Below are 21215 nucleotides of genomic sequence, written 5' to 3'. Positions count from 1 at the left end.
CAATTGGCAGAAATGTGAACACACAGCCACGCTGAAGCCGAAGGGGGCATAGAGAGCAGGAAAGTATCAGGCAGGGCAGAGATCCCAAGCTGGGTGTGAGATCATAGTTAGCAGGACCCCCTCACTACAATCTGATGGGCTGGAGCAGCCCAAACCAACAGTGAAAGGGGGAAAGCCCAAGGACACAGAAACATGAGGCCAAATTTAATATGTGAAACAGGTCCCTGGGTACACGGAGGGGGGGATGCTCAAGCAAGTTTCAAACATTCCACCTAAGCTAACAAAAAATAACAACAGTATATTGTAAAAGCTGCCTCCAAGATCCCTGTGATCCCCTCCAGGAGGTAGCACAGGGAACAAGTTTCTCATTACAGCTTCAACATTTTGTTCTTCGGTTCAAAATAGGTATCACCCTCTCCCCCAGCCTGTTCCACTTAAAATCTTTGACAGCAGGAAGCTGCTTTTAACCTGTGTTCAGTGGTATACTGTAGAGTAGATTGAGATGACCAATTCACAGGATTATCTCATGTAAGTGGCTCTTCCTATTGACAGATATACTACCGGAATATAATGCAAAAGCTCTATTTTTGACTGCCAACATGTGACAGAGGTTTGCGGACAACTGGGCCATCATACAGTATAATCCATTCCCTTCTATTTGCCAGAAAGGGAACATCTGCAGAAGGAGCTGGTTCTGCTCATACAATATGGACTACAGTAGCTCAGATTTTTGAACACCTGAAGAGATCAGCTGCAACACTGAAAAGGAAACATTTTTATTGGCTATCAAAATACAGAGTGAGTAGAAATGGTTTTAAGTACGTACATTTCAACTTATTTAAGAAAGTAGTGACATTTCACCTTCTCCAAACCAAACCTTACATTACAGTTCTGCATTGCACTTGGCAATTAAGAGCAATTATCTCCATTCTCTACCATTTTTAGCTGTAACTTCAGAAAAGAAATAGAGTTTTCCTGATCTGCAACAGACAAGGATAATCTCTCATCCTCAACACGTCCAATTTTGCCAATCAACAATAAAACATGAGAACTTAGTTTTAAGAGGGGTCCCTGTTCAGTAGCAAATTGACTTTAAATTTCCTGGACTTTGAAAATCTCCCTATTGCTGTATGGCTAGGAGGAGGAGGACGAGCCTGCCTGAAAAAGATATCCTCCCCAACATACCATCTTTACTAAGGACTGAAACATCATGCAGGCATCTAACATCTCCAATTGTTTTTTTCCCCTCCTGTTTGGTTTGTAACATCTTGCCCACAGAACTTCGAAAGCTTGCAACAAGTATACTTGCATTTCGGTTGGCCAATAAAGTATCACTAATGAATTTCAATTTTATGATGTTATTCTTAACCACTAAATTTGGACCCAGATAGGTACTCTGATGAAAAGAACATCATTTCTTTATATGAAAACACTATTTCAGTTTCATTCACCTCTTCTTATAGAGCCTTGTCTTGTAATGCCCAAGACATTCCATTCCTCTCCCATTCCCATTTTTAGATCCAGAAATCATTTCATTCTGCAGTTCTCTTGGTTGTAGCAGGGGTTCACTGTTTAGTGCAGAGGTGGGCACAGTATGGCCCTAAGGCCACATGTGACCACCCAAGGACACACACACACACTCATAAACACACAACCAAGATTTTAAAAATTAGAAGCAAACTGTTTTGGTGGTGGAGAATTTTTAACAACCTATGAGCACTCAGAATGTTTTGGGGCAGGAAATCGGCCCCCAAACCCACCAAAACTACCCATCTAGGGGCTAAAAGTATGAACTACAAATTAAGAAGTCCCTCATTCAAATGCGTGCTATAATTTCATGAGGTGGCCCTAAGCAAACAAACCAACCACTTTGGCCCAAAGTAGACAGGCCAAATAAAGCTCCTTCCAGGCACTTTGGACACATGGCGTTCAAATGATGCACACCCCCAAAGTGGCTACAAGCTGCTCTGGGACCGTCTAACATAGTCCAAAGCCGGCCTGAAAAGGGGCAGCAAAAAGCCTCTCCTGCTGGCAGCTGGCTTCAGGACCACAGTGTCTGGTTGCCATCAACTCCACTTTCCAACAGGTGTTTTTCCAATCAAGTCTCACTCTCTGTGCTACTCCTCACTGTCAGTTATATCAGGCATTTGAAAGACATCAGGGAAGATAAGACATCTGTAGTGATTACCTGTTTACAATAGTTAAGCAAAACCTCCCAATCTAGAACACTAGGCATCCAAGGAAGTAGAAAAAATCTACAAAAGCCTAAGTTACAAATTCTTTCCCTCACTTTCAGAGGTGCTACAAGATCCCTTTGCATGCTTATATTCCAGACTAGCATGGCTATCTCTCTTAATAAGAGCTGATGATGGCTTTTCCCTATGCCCAGTCTGTCATTAACCAGAAACACAATCCTGAATTCAATGTAGAAAATGATCCTCCATATGTTGTTGGATTTCAGCTCTCATCAATTCCAAGTAGCATTTCTAATGGTCATAGTGATGGGTAAGGAACTGCCAAAAGACAAGTCTGACATCTTGAAGTTTTCAGGTTCCTCACCATGGAACAGATCCTTGGTAGACCAAATCTGCCTGCTGAACCAACTACACAGGATACTCTCTTTCTAGTCAAGGATGAGACTGAAGAAAATCTAGAAGCTTCTGTTCAGAACATAAAGCACATCAGTTATCTTATTCCATAAAACAGAACAGAATGGTTTGTTAGTGTTCTCCTAATTATAGGACAATGATTTAGTTTATTCTCCATGTGTGAGAGCTCCAGGCATATTCGGTATGGTAGACTGTTTGAAAAAAAAACAGTGTAAATTAGCAAAAGGCAATAGGATCATCTTCCTAGGCCAATCGGAGCTCTGTCAATGTCAGCTGAAGGAGACATTTCCTTTGTCTAGCTAGCCAGTGGAGTGGGAAGGAACTGAGAATTGGCCCAAGAGTTTGGAAACACACAACATTATTACCTTCTTTTTGGCTTAAAGGGTCGGAAAAGGCAAAAGCAGTCTGGAAAAATGTAGATCTACCAATAGACCGCAGAAGAAATACGAGACCAACCCAGAAGAAGCAGGACTGTTTGCATTTTCTCAGCTTTTGAGAATATCAATTAAGCTTCCCTTTAATTTTGGGGGAGGACTTGGCCTGTGAACATGAAAGCTCCATTGGCTTTTTCAAGCAAGAGTATATTTTAATTTTACCGTCATTAAGAAAATGTTATGATTTATGCGGCTGCTCTCGGACTAATATCTTTAAAATTTAGCTGGCTAAGCCAATTCATCTTTAAGACTGATGAAGGTTGATTGCTCTCTATGCAAAATGTATTAAAACTAAATGAGGAGTCTATTACTCACAGGGCGCTGATAATCCGTTAGGTAGGCTCCGTTAGCCTGGCTGTCTCAACAGCAGGGGAAGGCCCAATGCTCAACTCACCTCAGCAGCAGAAAGCAAAAGACAGCTACGACAGCCGCCCTCCTAGAAAGCTGCAGAATTTGGGATGCACTCAGAATTACAGAACTACAGGGCTATAAAATGCAGGAATTTACTAATAAGCAAAATGTTAAGTCCTGGTATACAGAGGGACATATTAGTCTGTGTGGACTTTAACAAACCACAAGCAAAGTCTATGAGTAAAACAGTTGTAGCAGGCTCTTTTCTAGTTCCTTCTACTTACCTCAGAGATTTATCCAGATTGGCTTGGGAATGTTGTAGTCCAGCACCATTTCCTTCAAATAACTACAATACAGCTCCTTAGACAAAACTGCCTTCCTTCCTGCCTGTGAAGGAATTTACTAAAGCTTTTCCAGGACAAGAGACCGGCCTATAGTGACTCTAAGGCGAAACTGTCATGGGTTTTTTTGGCAAAATTTATTCAGAGCAATTTGCCATTGCCTTCATCTAAGGCTGAGAGCATGTGACTTACCCAAGGTCACCCAGTGGGTTTCAGAGCTGAGCTGGGAATTGAAACCTGGTTTCCAGAGTAGCAGTCAAACACTCAAACCACTACACGGCACTGAACCATATACATGGTTGATAAAGATTCTTTCCTAAATTATTAATGTCATAACGTGAAAGCACCAGTTTTTCCTGATAATCTAAGCTTCATGAAACTCAGTTTTAAGCCAGCATCGGGAAATCAGAAACAGCTGATCACACATAAATAATAAAAACTGGAGGCATTAATTTATTCAAATGTTGCCTGAATTTGATCCTATCCTAGCTTATAGCTTAGCAACAACCCCATACTCTCCTTATTTAAATGCACAAGATCCACATCATGTACTACATCTATCTTTACAATCAGGGATGAACTACACAATCAGAAACATAATGTAGGACAGCCTTTCCTGCATTAACACGTCTGAATGTCTTCCCCCCACACATATTATAAAACACAGTGTATATGGCAGCCTATCCAAGAGAAATACAGGTGATAATCTTTCTTCTTGGTATGCTAGTTTTTTTTATCCACTGAGAGTCTGGCATGGGGGACTCATTCAGTTATGCAAATTCTGTATTCTGAAACAGAAAGGTCTAGAAATGAGTACACCACATACTATTTCTTCACAGTAACATATGCTAGGCTTGTAGGAAAGAAGGACCTGCTGCTGCTACTGTTATTATTATTATTATTATTAGAAGTATTATTAGAAGTATTATTAAGTATTAGGAAAATGACTTCAGAAAGACAGTGCCAAGACAAGAGCCTTTTGGAAGTTTTCTTTAAATTCAAACTCCAATTCCATTCATAGCAGAGAGGAAGTTTCCAAGGAAAGTTTTTTTCATGACATGCCATGTGGACACTTCAGCAGAGATTCCACCACAATGGGAAATAAGAAACAGATTCATTCCACCTTTGTTTCTTGACCCTTTTTTCCTTTCATATCTACATCTGCAAAAAAAATGTTTGTGAGTGAAGACGCATCCAGCTCTCTCCCAGCTGGGAGGTGCTTTCTGACAAGCAGCTGCAACAGGACCCTGCAAGGCTCCCTGTCTCTGCCTGTCATAAAATGCCTCACTGCCAAAAGAGGAACTCTACTCTTTTTCACTCACCACCTCACTTCTCTGCACCTCAGAAATCCCTATGGAGTGGCACTGCCTGGCTTCCAAAGTGGATGGAGAGCTCTGTTGTAGCTATGCTTCCTGATGCAGGATCTTGGACATAGACAATATTTGCTGGGCGCAATATAAGTTCTTCACTCCCTTTTCAAGCAAGACTTTTGTCAATCTTTTATGGGCACAAATAAATACAACCCTCCAGTTTGGCTGGACAGTACTGGAAAGAAAACATTTCAATCTGCTATAGAACCACAGAGCTGAACCAAGTGGAGAGAAAACCCTCTAAATAATGTCAACAATAAGCAAAAGGTGGGCCTTAGTCCCCTGCAGGCTACATGTGTGAAACTCTGTATCTCACAATACATCTCAGCTCAATATTCCATGCCGGAAATTTTGGATTCTGTTGGCTTTCAATCCTGTCATAATTGACTGAATATGATCAACCACAACTTTTCCACTAAACTAGAAATGCATTTCTAACTACCCATGGAATTTGTCCTGAGCAAACCTGGGTAACAGCTCAGTAGAAAATTTATTTCTAAGCAAGTACAAAAGAATTCTCAGCAGGTAATGTTAGTCCCTTCTTCCCCATAAAAATCTCATAAAAAATAAAAATTATTATTTATTATTGCTAAAGTCCCCAAATACTCATACCTGGAAAAAATGGATTGCTCAAGTTGAAGAACTGATTAGCTGGGATTTTTGAGGTTAATATATTTTGGATGCTTTCTCACTCTGACAAATTCTCTCAGCAGCCCTCTTTGCAACACCAGCATGTGCTTATAATTATGCCAGCATCACTTTTGATTTAAGGACTCTGAGCCTTTGTCCTTGCTATAAACAACCAGTAAATGCATGAACTGTGCAGGAGAAAAATAAATAAAAGGGCAACACACCAACATATGAATCAAAGCCACGTGATTAGCTGAGAGTAGTTCTGCTGACTGACAGCAACTGGGAGATCCTTTCTCCCTTCACCAATGGAATAGCAAGGAGCAGACTATGAAACAACAGCCTAATCACCATGGTTAGATGATAAAAGCACTATGGTCAGGATCACTGAGGCTCATACATGGTTCACCTTTCTCCTCTCTTTCCCCTAAACTACAAATTATGAACATCTATGTAGTAATAGGATAGATCTGACATGCAACACTGAGCTATTACTTGTCTCAGCTCCCACCATTAACCTCTTGGGAACTGAACCTTTAGATAAAGGCAACTAGGCCTGTGCTTGAAAAACTCTCTCTCTCCTTCTGCTGCTTAACATATCCTCAAAATTGAAACAGAATTCCATTTTCTAACTGATGATTCAAATTATAGTCACCCCTTTGAACTCGTGCATATTCAAGCCCCATAGGCTTGAATGGGGTGCATACATGGAGGGTGCGTACAAAATGGCAGCGCCCTATACAGATGGGCGCCGCCATGACTATGTCACCACCGGGCCGCCTCCAAACGAGACAGTGCAGTTGTGATGTCGCGCCACACGAGGGCACCTAGAGCACCCTTTCCGGAGCGCGAGAAGGAGCTCTGAAACGGAGCTCCTTCTGCGGTTTGCGTCGCTGGCGCAGCCTTTAGACAGCTGCGCCAGGGACACAGGGACACAAGGGACACCCGCCGCCATCGGGTGTCCTTGGGGCATAAAGCCCCAAGGACACCCCTTTCCAGGCCGTGGGGAAGCAGCCTTTTGCTGCTTCCCTGCGGCCTGGAAAGCGGCAGATCAGGGCCTCAGAGGCTGCCATTGTGCTGAGTCCCCGATACAGTGGGGAAAGGGCCGGTTACAGGCTGCCCCAAGGGGGCGGTCTGTAACACGCCTTAATAAGCAAATCTAGGCTTAAGAAGGAACATAGGCCTTCCTATGAAAAGCATATCCATTTCTTTGTGGATTTTACTACTGGCAGCTGACAGTTACATTCTGCACCAGAACAGATGTGGAGTGTGTCAGGCACGAAAAGAATCTTCTGCATATTTCAGGGTTCACTATAGGGCATATAATGATTGCTATGTTTTTTTTTAAAAAAGCTGACAATGAGTGACTGGGAACAGCTGTAGGCAGAGAACTATTATCACTTTAAGTGATAATAGTCAAAGCATTTTGACACGGGAACACTGTTGTCTATTATGAATCTAGGACCCACGACGTTTTCCAAGAACATCAGGGTGCACAGTTTTGCTGCACAGCATTCCCATTCAAGTGGCAGGCTCTTGTATTGGCTGGTATCAGAGAATCCACCCAGCTTCTATACTATCCAGTCAGGCATTAGCAACATCCTCAGATACAAGGTAGGATATAAATATTTAAATAAATAAATAAATCACTAAAGCAATAGTTTTTAAAATATATTCTTAATTGCATTCTATTCACAGAAATATTCAAACAACCCTTAAATTCCACATTATTGTCTGTACCTGAGCCCTACTCAGAAGAAATGAGCTTGTCTCCTGCTAGGTTTGAATAAATGGAAAAGTGTCTAATTGCTATTCAAGTTTATGCAGAGTACACTTTTCAAGATGTACATAATACTCAAGATGTACAAATAATAATCTGTAGACCTTTCTATGTTATTCTCTAAAATTCATCCATAGTTCTATATAAAAGATGCACATAAAGAACATGATTTATTGAGATTGTGTTCTGATGAAGCTGCTCTGAAAGGAAGTGGTATTACACACAAACATCACACTCATGTGCCTCTGCAACTCACTTCAACAAGAACTCTGCAGAAAACACTCCTAGCAGAATCCCAAAATGCAGCACAGCAACAGAACAGGCTGCCTAGAAAGGTTGTAGAATCACTTCTCAAACTTCAACTGAGTAATTTCCTTTGAAGAATGAAGTGATCAGTGATGCAAATATTATCCAGATAAGGGAGCCTAATTTTTCCAAAAGCATTGAGATACTTTCCATAGGAATTTCCCCTTCTTTATGTGATCCAACATCCTGTTGGCACATCTTATTCACAGCTGCAGACTGAGTAGAATTCATCCTTTAATGTCTGATTGTTCACAACTATGCAAACTATTTACCCTTTTCAGCTTTTCTTTCCTAAATGTGGATGTTATGTTATTTTTATAATGACAACTCACTTTTAAGGAAATTCCTTCATTCACAGCCGCTTTTTACTATATGCAGCTTTTTACTATATGGCACTGACTAAATTCTTCCATTATACTACAAAGGTTAATGCTGGGCCTTGTTAAACAGTCTCACATATCAATGCCCTGATATAATTCCTACAAAGGCTGGTCCCTAATAGCACTACCATTCTAAGGTCACTGAACTTGGCCAAAACTCAAAACTCTGCAGAGTCTGAAGGGATGAAAAGCCATCAAGAGTTCAGCTGCTGCTTAAACAACATGTTGTATAAATGGATAATGAGCAGACATTATCAAATTTATCTAAGGTGCTAAGCAAATTTGGTTGGACAAACACCATTCAGTTATCAGCAAATACATACAACCAGAGCTAACAGGCCTTCTTTGAAATAATTCAAATCAAAATATAACACGACCTGGAGCAATGGATACAAGCTACAGGAAAAGAGATTCCAGCTCAACATTAGGAGGAACTTCGTGACAGTAAGGGCTGTTCGACAGTGGAACACACTCCCTCAGAGTGTGGTGGAGTCTCCTTCTTTGAAGGTCTTTAAGCAGAGGCTGGATGGCCGTCTGTCAGGGATGCTTTGATTGAGAGTTCCTGCATGGCAGGGGTTGGACTGGATGGCCCTTGTGGTCTCTTCCAACTCTACGATTCTATAAGTATACCCAAGCCTCACTGAAACCAGGAGTTCTTCAGCATTACCTCTGCATAATGCTTACCCAAATCCCTCTGTGCTATATCACGAAGCTAAAAATGCACAATTTTTATTTTTCAAAGTGTATAACCACTCTGTCTTCAAAGGTGCACCTCAAAGGTAGTAGCAATATGAAGTCAAATCAGTGTCCAAACCAGAAGAAGAACACGACTGGAATGGTATAGATGTTGATGCGAGGTGGAGATGGAATTGCCAGAAGAGGTTTCTCTTGAAGTGAGACTTGAACCAGAGGAAGAGAAAACCTAACTCTAATTATCAAGGACTGCGGTACTTTTCCCTCCAAAACTTGGTTGTCCAATCTCCTGTCCTGAATGAAGAAAGTCTCCATCACTGTTTTGGAGAAGCTGACAAATGAGACACCATCGCCTCACAGAAAACAATCTCCAAAGTGACTCCTTGGAGGGGAAAAGAAAGTTCAGCTACAGCCATGGCTCTGACAAAAAATGTGAAGAAGAGTATCAAGGTTAGGAGTGTTCCTTCAATCTCTTTGTCTTGCACTTTGGGCCAGTCTGCACTTCAACCTCGAGAGACCTGCCAGGGATTGATGGATGATGACACAATTTGTCTCCAGTACCAACTCTAGCCTTCTTAGGTGTACAGATGGTTTCCACCAAAGTACATCCGTCACAACCAAGGCTACCTTTTCCATAGTCAACATGAACTTCTTTGAAGTTGAGGATCCATGTGAAGTGCCCACTTCATCTCATGAAGTCGAAGGTTGTTGACAATGCCCAGGCTCTTGGGGCTTCAAGGCTTGCTCGTATAGAGGAGCTTTAAGGCAGTGCTCTCTGTTGTGACTTGCTTGAATGCCACACACTGCACACAGAAGGAAACAATATGGATATCGCCAAAATACTGAAGGCATCTCAAATGCTCATCTCAGCCTGGAATTTTAGCGATGCATTCAACAAACTTCTTGAAAGAAACCAGTGATACTGAGAAAGACCTGAAGGCTAGCATGACTAGAGAGCCAATGCTGACGATCAATGTTTCTTCAGAAGACATCTTCCAATTTGAGTGCACAAATACTGTTTTTGATGAGGCAGCTGCAGCAGCGTATGAAAAGGAATTGGCAGGTTCTGAGAGGAAGCTGCTTATACAGGGCTGTCAGAGGTGGGTGGGGCTACCACCAAAACTCTTTCGAATGCTTTCAAACACTCTGAAAGAGGCACTACGCAGGAACAGGATAACCCATTTGTGTGAGTCTCAGAGATCACAAAAAAGAACAATTGTTATATAATATAGGTTGAGTCTCCTTGCATTTATTCCTCTCCTTTCACAGAATCCAAAAGATTTAGTATTCAGACTGACACCACACATTCTACAAAATATCTTTTCCATATGCATATCTGAAATATGTAAGACTTGTACAAGATGGTACCGAAGATACATCCAGAAACTGCAGCTTGAATTAGTGTGTGTGTAAGTCACAACAAATATATTTTTCATCTTGTAAACTATTTCCCCACATACTTGATCTGTGTATGCAAAGGTGTGTGTATATCCAACCACTCCCTTCACTATGTTGTGCACTGAGATCATGCAATTCTTTTTATGAATGCTCCCACTTCAATTAGTCAAGGTGTAGTGAATATGTGGTCATAAAATTAACAACTGGAAATATGATGGAAAGATCTGAAGAACTTTAATTCACGTAGATATGTCTGCTAATTTAGGATCACCCTCATTTGCTTCATTATTAGGAATCATTCTGCTCAAACATTCCTTTCGCAATGAAAGGTTAAACCACACGGAGCTGATGGATCATAGCTAGTATGTTATGAACAGCCACAGTGGCACTCTCAAATGTAATCCCCAATGAAAACATAATTCACAGACAGTCTCCATTAAATAAAAGTTTTGGGAAGCACTGCAGTAATGAACATGCTGATAAGATGCCAACAGAACATCTCTGAGTTAGACTGCTTCAGTATTCATCATTTGTAAGTAAACCCAAGATGACATTCAGATCACATGTGCTTCCACTGCCAGCCATCCTGCCATGTTCTCTGTGTCCCTAGTTATTATCTCCCGCATTGGTATACTGGAAACTGGCTGTGCATACAATTACTACATGAATGTGTCAGTAAACGCAACAAGAACACTTCATCTTTCTAACCATCGGAAGTTTTCCCCGTTATGGCAACATACAATTTCCGGCTAATAAGGAGGCGCTGATTACAATCAGCTTATCTCACCAAAATGCCTTGCAGCACAGTCAATACTAAAGAGATAAATTATTAATTGTTCCAAGTAATTAAATTTATCAAATCCAAATAAATATTACTGGTATTTTATGTAACTGCTTTCAAGGCCTGGCCTCTGAAGGGACAGTATTGATCAAGCAAAGAAAGACAGATGTTTCCCCCGTTAGCAGCTGATGAGGTCTGGCTTTGCATTAATGTCAGAGAGAATGCGGATGACCAAGAGCCTGGAATGAAGAGTAAACAGGCAGCACATACCTCCATTTCATAGTGGGACAAATCAAACAACAGAATATACATTTAACACACATACGCCTAAGTCAACCCCCTCCCTCATGTCCAAATACTCGTTTATCTTAAATGCACAGTCAATTCTAGCTCCTACCCCCATCCCCATACTTAGAGAAAGCAAGCACCACAGTGAATTGTACCTCATTAATCAGTGCTAAAAAAGTGCTCAGTTGGCTAGTAAATATTTAAAAGCCAGTGAGGGTGGATGTGTGAATCAATGGGAATGAAAGCTCCCTCTCCCCACATTTCTTTTTAATTGGTCTGACCACCAATTTGTCTACAAGATCCTAGTTAGCAGGTAACAAGTAAAACTGCCTGCTGGAAGTCTTTCTTGGTAGAAGGTGTCCAGCTGTGAACTAAACAATTGCACCACAGCATCCCCTCTGTGGCTCTGAGGTTGCTAAGAACTTTCTTTCATTCTACTGTTTTGCCTCATTATCAAAGTCTTAACAGTTTGGAGTCCAGACCTCTTCCTTCATCCCACAGACTCAGTGCAACAAACCCAAAACAGAACTTAAACACACATCTGTCCTTTACCTACATCCTCTAACAAGGGGGCTAGGGTAGTAAATGAACATAGAAACAAAATCCCCTGACAAAAGGTTCAAGGGGAACAATATATCGCTAAGGTTAGATTTAAAAGAAATCACAACACACCCACACAAAGCAAATGCTTTTGGTCGGGTCAGAACTGGTAGTGACAAAGTTTACATGAGTACAATTAAAATCATATCTGGGAATTTAAAAATAATTATAAGCCATTTTTACACCTCTCCCACCCCACCCAATTCACTGAAGTTGGCATGTTTGGAAACCATACAAAGTGCTCTTTTTTCAGCTTGGCCAATGCATCCTACTGTTCCCAAGAAAAATGAATTCAAATTGGCCAAAGAGAAGATTGCAGCCTGATAGTAAAAGAACAGTAGCAGCTCTATTAACAACCAAAGATGGATTTTAACACCCAGTAATTATTTGATTTTAAAAAGATGCAGAAGAAAAATATTTGCTAGTTGTGCCTAACTAGTAATTATAATCTTTTTTTTAAAAAAAACTTTCAAATTAGTTTAAGCGATAAATTTCCAGCTCCTGGTTACACTGAAAGCTTTGCTATGTGTTGTGCTCTCATTACTTAAAAACTTTATTTAAAGGAAGCCTACTATATTATGTACTAAATAATACTGTTCATTTTTAAGGTCTTCATTAATCCAAGAAAATGAAAGCTGTTAATGAGAAAACACTATTTTCTAATATTCAACCAAGTCTATCTCTAAATATTAAGCAAAAACATCATGTTGTTAGTAGATATGAAGCTCTCCCTGTCTTCTTCATTGTAATAAATTGAAAAAGAGAACCTGAACAAGCTGTTTAGAAAAAACACTTAATCCAGGCAGTTAACAAATCCTCTTCCGATTGCTCCCAGGGGCTTTCATGTCTACTCACCTTTGCATGTCACACTGCAAACCATCTCAAACATTGTCAATCAGGAATAGAGGCATGGAGGGCTGGCATAAGAGAACATACTGGCAGAAATTGTGCCCCAGTATAGCCAGCTTTCTCAAATCTAGGCCAGCATTTAGAATCACAATGACTTATGGAAACTCTTAAAATGTCACACAAACAGTGGCTAAGCCTTCCAGGTCTTCAAGTGCCAACAGTATAGATAAAACTATTAACTCTTCCAGACAGAGGCCCAATTAATACATGACTGATGCAGTCTGATCACTGGAATATCAAGGTTTTAGGAGCACTGGCAGGAATTTAATACAGGATCTTCCCACTCTGTGTGATTCTGCCATCTAAAAGTTACAAGAGAAACAAATAGTTCAGGCATGAAGAAATGGCAGCCACACTATGTCCTCCATATGAGAAGTGGGTAGAGGGAGAGAGGCTGTAGCTCTTGGGCTGCAAGGTGCTTGCAGACACTTTTTTTGTGGGAGCCCCTGATTTCGACTAGGCCTCCTTGAATCCACAAAAAACACAATTCTTTGTGGTGAAAGCCATCCCAAATCAATCTAAAGCCATTCCTTGGGTGGCATATACCATCAGATCTCCCCATCTCATCTAGACAAAGAAAACTAGCTGAAAATAGAAATTAGACATTTCCAGTTTAATTTTCAGCTATTTTCAAGTCTTAACAGCTACCGTAGTTGCTCATGCTTGCCTTAACAGATAAACTAGGCTTCACACAAGATTAAATAAGTAGCCAAAGGTCAGTTCCCATAACACAAGGTGTCTTTTTCCTATCCATATTCTCCCTGCCACAGCCATGATTTCTTCCACTAGTGGAGTCAGCTCTGGAAGTTTTGACATATCCCTCCTGTAGCCTTCCCCATCCTGGTTCTCTCCAATGGCCCTACTGATTTGGGTGATGGTAACTGCAGTCCAACACATCTAAAGGGAGTCAGGATGGAACACATTACATTTTCAAGCCCTCAAGATCTTTGAAGAAAAATAAGTTTCTGGGCAAGTGTTCAAGTGCAATAGTTCCTTTTTAATACACTGTTGGGTTTTCAAACCCCAAATGTATTGAGGAAAGGATTATCCTTATCATTCCAACACAACCAAGCCAGACCCATCTTTTTAAAAGCACAAACAAAAATGTGAGCCCCAAAAACCCACAAAAAAACTAAAAATGTGATTATTATATTTTTGATCAAACAAATATGATTAAAAGATGCAATACATATTTACGATTTGAGAGCTTACAATAACAAACAGTTTAGGAGCCTAATTCCCAACCTGCTCACTAACTCAAAGTCTCTACCCAAGTTGGAATATGAGTGGGAGTGGAGAAAAGTCACTTAACTAGTAGAATATACTCTCTGCCACACTTCAACAAAGTTCATACATATGCTAGAAACCTCACATTCATCTTCTAATCTTCTTCATGGAAAGCAAAGAAACCTCCATTTACTGAGTTCTGACAAAATAAGAAACTATGATGTAGAAGACACTAGGAAGATGAAAATGCAAATCTACAACTAAAGCTGAAAACACACCATCCAAGATTTCTTGTTAAGCTAATGTCTTCTGCTGTCATTCTGTGCCCTGATTATTTCATTAATGCAATAATACAGGCATGTCAAATTTCAAGCATAATGAGAGATTGGAGATTTTTGTCTTCAACAAATTTGAAAATGCATTCATCATCATCATCATCACCACTACTATTCCCACCTATCTCCTGATATAGGAATGTAAAGCAGCTAACAACAAATTTAAAATAATACCATAATTAAAATCAGTACAAAAGCATTTTAAATATAAAGTTAAAAAACAGTTTATAAAATTAAAAACCTTAAATGTTACAAATATTAAAATATATTTAAAAATTATATACAAATCTTAAAATCTGAATAACACTAGTGACATCAAGAGACAGGTGTGAGGTATGTGGATCTCACCAGGTGACACCTCAGAGGAGGGTGTCACCAGAGGAGAAGAGGGAGGCGAGGTAGGAACAGGGCAGTGGAGGTGCGAGTGTGCCCCTCAAGACTTCACCACTGTGTCAGCTTTCTCCCTAGGAACCCCGTCTGAGTGACACCCCAGTGATGCCCCAGATTGGAGGAGGCTGTAGGAATGGAACGGTGTCAGAGCCAAGCGCTGGTGCAGAGTTCCATCCAAAGAGCAGAGAAGCCCTGGCACTTGCACTGTCACACATGTGGTGCAGGTGGGCCACTTCAGGCACATGCTGTGGGTGAGATAGGGCTGAGCCTGAGAGGCTTTGCTGCCCTGCCTGCCCCACTGCCCTCAGGGCCAAACAGAGATCCATAGTTCCCACAGACAGATCAATTATTTGGGTCCAATCCGTGGGGACAGAAAAGACACTCAGAACCTCTCTCCCCATTTCTCTGGCAGTAGGGGAGCAGAGGGCAGCAGGTGAAGCAGGCAGCGATAGGGGAGGGCGGGGCAGGCTGCTACTGCCCTCCCCCCTTGGAAGCCTGCTGCACCAGGAGTCACCAAGCCTGGTGATGCCACTGAATCGCACAGCATTTAAAAGCCCAACTCTCATCAGTCTGAAAAAGCCTGATGGCACAAAAACATATTTACTTGCCTTCAAGAGATGAGCAGGGATAGGTCATCCTGATCTTTCTAGGGAGGAAGTTCCAAAGTTTGGGAGCCGCCACCTAGAAGGCGTTCTCCCTGGTTCTCACAAATGAGCCTGAGAAATTGGTGACACAGAGAAAGGCCTCTTTGGTGAGACAGAGAAAGGCCTCTTAGCAGTCTAAAGAGCAATAATGGTCCTTCAAATAACCTGGACCTAGACCAGCAAGTCTTTCACTTCTGCAAGTGCAGTATGCAAGAATCAAAATGCTTTATAAATTTATAATCCATTTCCCATTGAATTTCCTAGGACTGCTTTCGTGGCTACATAAGTTGCCAGCATGTCATTATCACACACAGTAGGTTGGTTTTCAACAGAAGTAAATGAGCAGAGAGGTTCAACTCAGTTGCGTCTTTAAGAGAAAAGAGGTTCAGCCATGCACAACTGACACCTCTAGTAGACCTTTCGAGAAAGTTCTGGGCACCACAATTCAAAAAGGACATTGAGAAACTGGAGCGTGTCCAAAGGAGGGTGACTAAAATGGTGAAGGGTCTGGAAACCATGCACTATGAGGAACCACTTAGGGAGCTGGGGATGTTTAGCCTGGAAAAGAGAAGATTAAGAGGTGATATGATAGCCCTGTTTAAATATTTGAAAGGATGTCATATTGAGGAGGGAGCAAGTTTGTTTTCTGCTGCTCCAGAGAACAGGACCTGGAACAATGGATGCAAACTACAGGAAAAGAGATTCCACCTCAACATTAGGAAGAACTTCCTGACAGTAAGGGCTGTTCGACAGTGGAACACACTCCCTCGGAGTGTAGTGGAGTCTCCTTCCTTGGAGGTCTTTAAGCAGAGGCTAGATGGCCATCTGCTGGGGATGCTTTGATTTGGATTTCCTGCATGGCAGGGGGTTGGACTGGATGGCCCTTGTGGTCTCTTCCAACTCTATGATTCTATGAAAAACACACAGACTGTATTCTAGAGACCAACTGAAACCCGGTTTACCATTGCAGCTGACACTCAGTGGACTCTTAGCAGCTTTAAAAGGGAAGGGGGATAGAAAAGGAAAGTAAGCAAGCATCCAAGCCAGCCCCCAATGACCAGTACAATAGCCTACCCTCTGACTCCGCAGCGTGACACCTGCAGACTTGAAGTCCGGAAACTTGATTCCAGCAGTTTCAGGGACAGCCTAAAACAGAAACAGATAGTATGTTGATAAAGGAAATGTATGAGGAGACATAAAGACAATCCTAGAAAAGGGGAGGGAACCACTTCCTGCCAGACAGCCACTTGCCAGTGACATATGAGGCTGTGCAGACTGGCAGGAAAAGCTGACCTGGGGCAGAGTTGGGACACTGTGTCCTTTTTGCACCCTGCAAAGGCCAGATCGGGGGCTGCTGAGTGCAGTTGCCACAGCCCCAATCTGGGGAACATGGGGGCGGTCTGCACAGCCCCTATATCTGAAATAAGAAGTACATAACTTTTTCTTAGCACAAATGCTTTGATTTCATAAGCAGGACAGAAGCAAACTATGGATTTAGAATGCTGTACTAGCACCAGCATTAATCCATTGGTTTAAATGCCATTCAAATTGCACCAAGATAGCTTTAGTACACCATGATATCAGCAATCTCTCCAGGTACAAATCTATTCATACTGATTACACAGTGTCTGCTTTAAAATTATCTCAGGAAATTGCATTTAAAGCAAACAGTATGGTATTACTAAGGAGGTCTCATAGCAATAGAAGGCAGGCAGATGTGGTTCACATTAAGCAGAGAGTGATGAATACTGAAACAAAATAGGCCCAGTTATACCTATACTATATTTGATTCTGTAGCTACTACTATGTGACGTTGGCTGCTGCCATACTGCCGAATTAATGCAGTTTTACACCATTTTGTCATAGCTAAATCCTTTGGAAAACTGGGATTTGTAATTTGTTGTGTTACCAGAGCTCTCTGACAGCAAAAAACAAAAACAAAAAAAAAACTCAAAAAAACTACATATCTCTCAATTCTGTATCTGTGAGCAATGGCAGTTAAAGCAGTATCAAATTGCATTAATTCATCAAATTCTTGCACATTTTGGCTCTAACCATACAGTTTAAGTCAAATTAAGACCTGGTGTCTCCAACCCCCTGGTTGATTCCAGCATCTTTGCTCTTTCAGTCACCTGACAACAGATTATCTCCTTCAGAGATAAAGCTACCTTTGTATATGATTTTACACTTCAACCACTGAGCTAATTTGCTCATTGATTTAAATGAACTCACTTTGCTTTGACCCATTTTGAAATGTGTTGATTTTGTCCTCAATTGTTTTCAATTTAGAGCATCATTAGAAGGCACACTCTCACCTGAATGGCCCGATCTCCCACCCCTTGAATCCTATCACATGTACAGCATTATGATCTCGATCATGAGTATGTATCTGCAAACAGAGCAGGTTTTAAAACTCTGCAAGCTCACAGTCTAACTCTGAAATACAAAATAGTGACTTTTCCAAATCTTAACAATCTCAGTTTTAATTTTAAAATATTATATTCACTACCACAATTGCACATTTTCATTTTATCAAGCAAGCAATTCATTTCAACCTCCAAAGTATCTACTTATCATCTTATATTAAAAATATAATTTGTACCATTTGTACATAACGTTATTGTCCTTTTCATCTGACTCCAGTCTGTACTCTATGGTAAGGGAATGTCTGCTCATCTCTCAGTCCTTTGCACTTTTCAACAGGAATAATATTCTTTCCCTCTAGCCAAATATTTCACCATTATAAACTAATCATGTAAGCTATCTACTGTTTAAACACTGCAGATTCACAAATGTTTCAATACATTAAATTCTCACATAATTATGCTCTATTTTTAAAGTGGGGGGACACTTCAGCAAAGAAAGAAACCCAAGAAGGAAAGCTCCATTGCAGATTCTATCTTCTTCTCTTCACACTGAATTCTATGTCTGTTGCATACAAGGCAATATGACACATTCAAGCTGCCAAAGAATACAGTTATTCTAATTCTCATGGCCAGAAATAATAATTGTTTTATAAAACGGTTTTCATGAATATTTTGCATTGTTTCAAAAATACATGACAGCTCCATACACCCCACCAAGTTAGTATTAGTAGTTATAATACTACACTCATTCATACCACAGCAATCATGTACAGCTATCACAATAAAGGGTATTAAGGAAAAGCAGTGTACCAGTAGACCCTGTATGATTGTTCCCATAGCTAAATGATCCATGGAATTTCAGCTCATGGTTTGTTTGCTGTGACATGCAAATCCAGCAGGGAGCTCACTCTCTGGCTTGTCTTCCCCCAAACAAGCTAGAGAATTAATCCAAGGTTTGATCTAGCATTAATTCTGTGGTTGGGAAGGAATCAAGTGTTGGCTTCCTTTTGGGGTCACACATCATAATGAAAATAAATGTAGCTGCTCTGGCTATAACTAGCCAAGTCTGTAGCAACATGATGACTCATCTACAACAAGCCACCCTCTTGGTTTCAAGGAATGGTAGCCCACATAAACAACTGTGATAAGACAATAGGGTTGCAAACTATACTCTAGAGAAATGGGCAAAATGCAGCTTTGCAGGCCACACGTAACACTCCAACATGTTTTTATTCTCCTCTACAATGTCTGGGGAAGAAGGGGAAAGATGGTTTATCTGTCCTCAAGGCACAACAATGTGGTAATTTTGGGTATAGTTCAGGCAGACACTCAGGCTTGCAAACACACCCCTATAAAAACTAAAAACCAAAGGTGAAACTGGAAGGAACTGCCTACTGCTCCATGTTTTAAATTTTGTTTAAGTACTTTTTAATGCTTTTCAGTTCATACTGAGGCCCACAGCTTGTGTTTGTTGTTGTTGTGTGTCTTCATGTCATTTCCAACATTTGGTGGTTTTCACAGGGTTTTCTTGGCAAGATTTGTGCAGCGGAGGTTTGTCTGGCCCCAAACCCTGGCAAAATTGCCAGCCTCTATCCTATAGGTCCCTCGTCTTCACATAGAACACACAGTTCTGATCATAGTTTGTCTTTTATACCCACATGCTAGTTTCTTGACTTTTCAAGCATCAGTCAAACATCTGTGAACAGTTCAATATTTGTTCAAGTATTTGAAGCTGACTAATATTCACTTCTCTTTTCTAGACTAAATGTGCCTAGATCCCCAAGAATTCCTTAGAGTCTTATTTTCCAGACTCTTTACAATATGATCTTAAATCACATTCCAGCTTGTCAACTTCCTTCTTAAACTGTGGTGCCTAGAACTGCGCATAGCACTCGAGATAAGGTTTCACAAAGCAGAATAGAGTGGTACTATCTCTTCTCTTGACCTGGGCACTACACAACTGCTGATGCAGTCTAGAATTAAATCTGCTTTTTTTTTGCTGCTACATCACATTGGTCGCTCATGTTAAAGCGTGTGATCTACCCAGATCCCTAAATCCTTTGTATATGTACTACAGTGAAGCCAGTTGTCATCCACTATATTTCTGCAACTGTTTTTCTTGCCTCACATATATCCCAGTTGAAATTCATTTTGTTAGTTTTATAAAATCCTTTATTTAAAAAAACCCAATTAATAAACTTAATTTGGAATTTACATCTTGGGTTTGGACCTACAACCAAAGCTACATAAACTGCTGGGACAGAAGAGGGAAGGGATACAGTAGAAACCTTCAACAATGGATATTAAGACCTACATACTCCATCATATGAAACACATCGGTGGATGCAACCAACATCTCCAGAAGAACTATTTAATTCAGCTCAAGAGACTCTACAAGCAATTGGGGGGCGTGCCCTTACTACCCTCCTTTCAATAATTATCCACCTAATCTCTAATGAAAATGAGGGATACACTAACTCCCTCCTACACCGCACAGTCTGCCTTCACCTCACATCAGAGCAATTAAACAGGTTGCTATACCTCACATGCCAGCATGAGCTGTAAATGCTTCAACCTCAATTGACTCTTTGGTAAATGACTTCCTTTTGTTGAGATGATGCTGATAGAGCCCTTGATTCAAATTCTTAGTTAAAATGCAATTTTTTAAAAAAAACATTTTCCTGCTACAGTTGGTAATTGACTCCTAATGGACTCTGTCATGGTTGAAACAGCACAAGTGCAAAAACAGAAGCTGCCTTCAGGAGCCCTGAGGTGCTTACTTACACTCAGATACAAGGGCCCCAGGCAATATAGAAAGAGTTAGCCAAACTTGCCTCCAGCATGTCAACTGGCTATTTGATCCCATGTCCCACTGACACGGAAAATCTGGCTGGCAACGCACTAATAACTGCAAAGCAAAAAGAAAATGTAACAACTGGATGTAAGTTTTTGGGGTATCACAACACTGTCTGCAAAGCTGTTTATCCAGAAAGCCACTAGTGGGCAAACAAAATAGTGCCTTCTCACCAAAAAAAGGACATTTAGTGGCCACCTCTTTATTCCACCTCTCACAATCACAGAAAATAACAATCTCTTCCAGAAATTTCATGAAGCAGTTCCACACTGTGTTCTAACCAATGCACATTACTAAATAATTCATATATAAAGTCATTATTTTTCCCACCACCACACAGGTCAGTGGTCTGAGTGATGGACTAAGACACTAAGAAACCAGAGCTTGAATCCTTGCTCTGTCATGGAAACTGCGGCAAGTCACACTCTCTCAGCCTCAGAGGCAGGCAAGGGCAAACCCACTCTGAACAAATTCTGCCAAGAAAGCCATGTGATATGGTTGCCTTAGGGTCGCCATAAGTCAGAAATGG

General features: G+C 40.9%; 1 protein-coding gene across 2 annotated transcripts in view; it reads right to left on the bottom strand.

Moving 5' to 3' along the window:
- The window catches only part of DMAP1 (DNA methyltransferase 1 associated protein 1), a 49970-nt gene that overhangs the window by 11449 nt on the left and 17306 nt on the right, over positions 1-21215 (bottom strand). For both annotated transcript variants that reach the window (XR_016280444.1, XM_089514987.1), the window contains exon 9: positions 16541-16612. Coding sequence is in view for 1 of the 2 variants with exons in the window: in XM_089514987.1 (XP_089371113.1) it covers positions 16541-16612 (72 nt within the window). In the remaining variant the exon portion in view is untranslated. The remainder of the gene's footprint in view (positions 1-16540; positions 16613-21215) is intronic.

The sequence above is a fragment of the Sceloporus occidentalis genome, unplaced genomic scaffold (genome assembly GCF_023333645.1).
Source record: "Sceloporus occidentalis isolate IW3139 unplaced genomic scaffold, rSceOcc1.0.p SCAF_3, whole genome shotgun sequence".
Lineage (NCBI taxonomy): Eukaryota > Metazoa > Chordata > Lepidosauria > Squamata > Phrynosomatidae > Sceloporus > Sceloporus occidentalis.
This window is presented reverse-complemented; position numbering and strand designations above follow the sequence as displayed.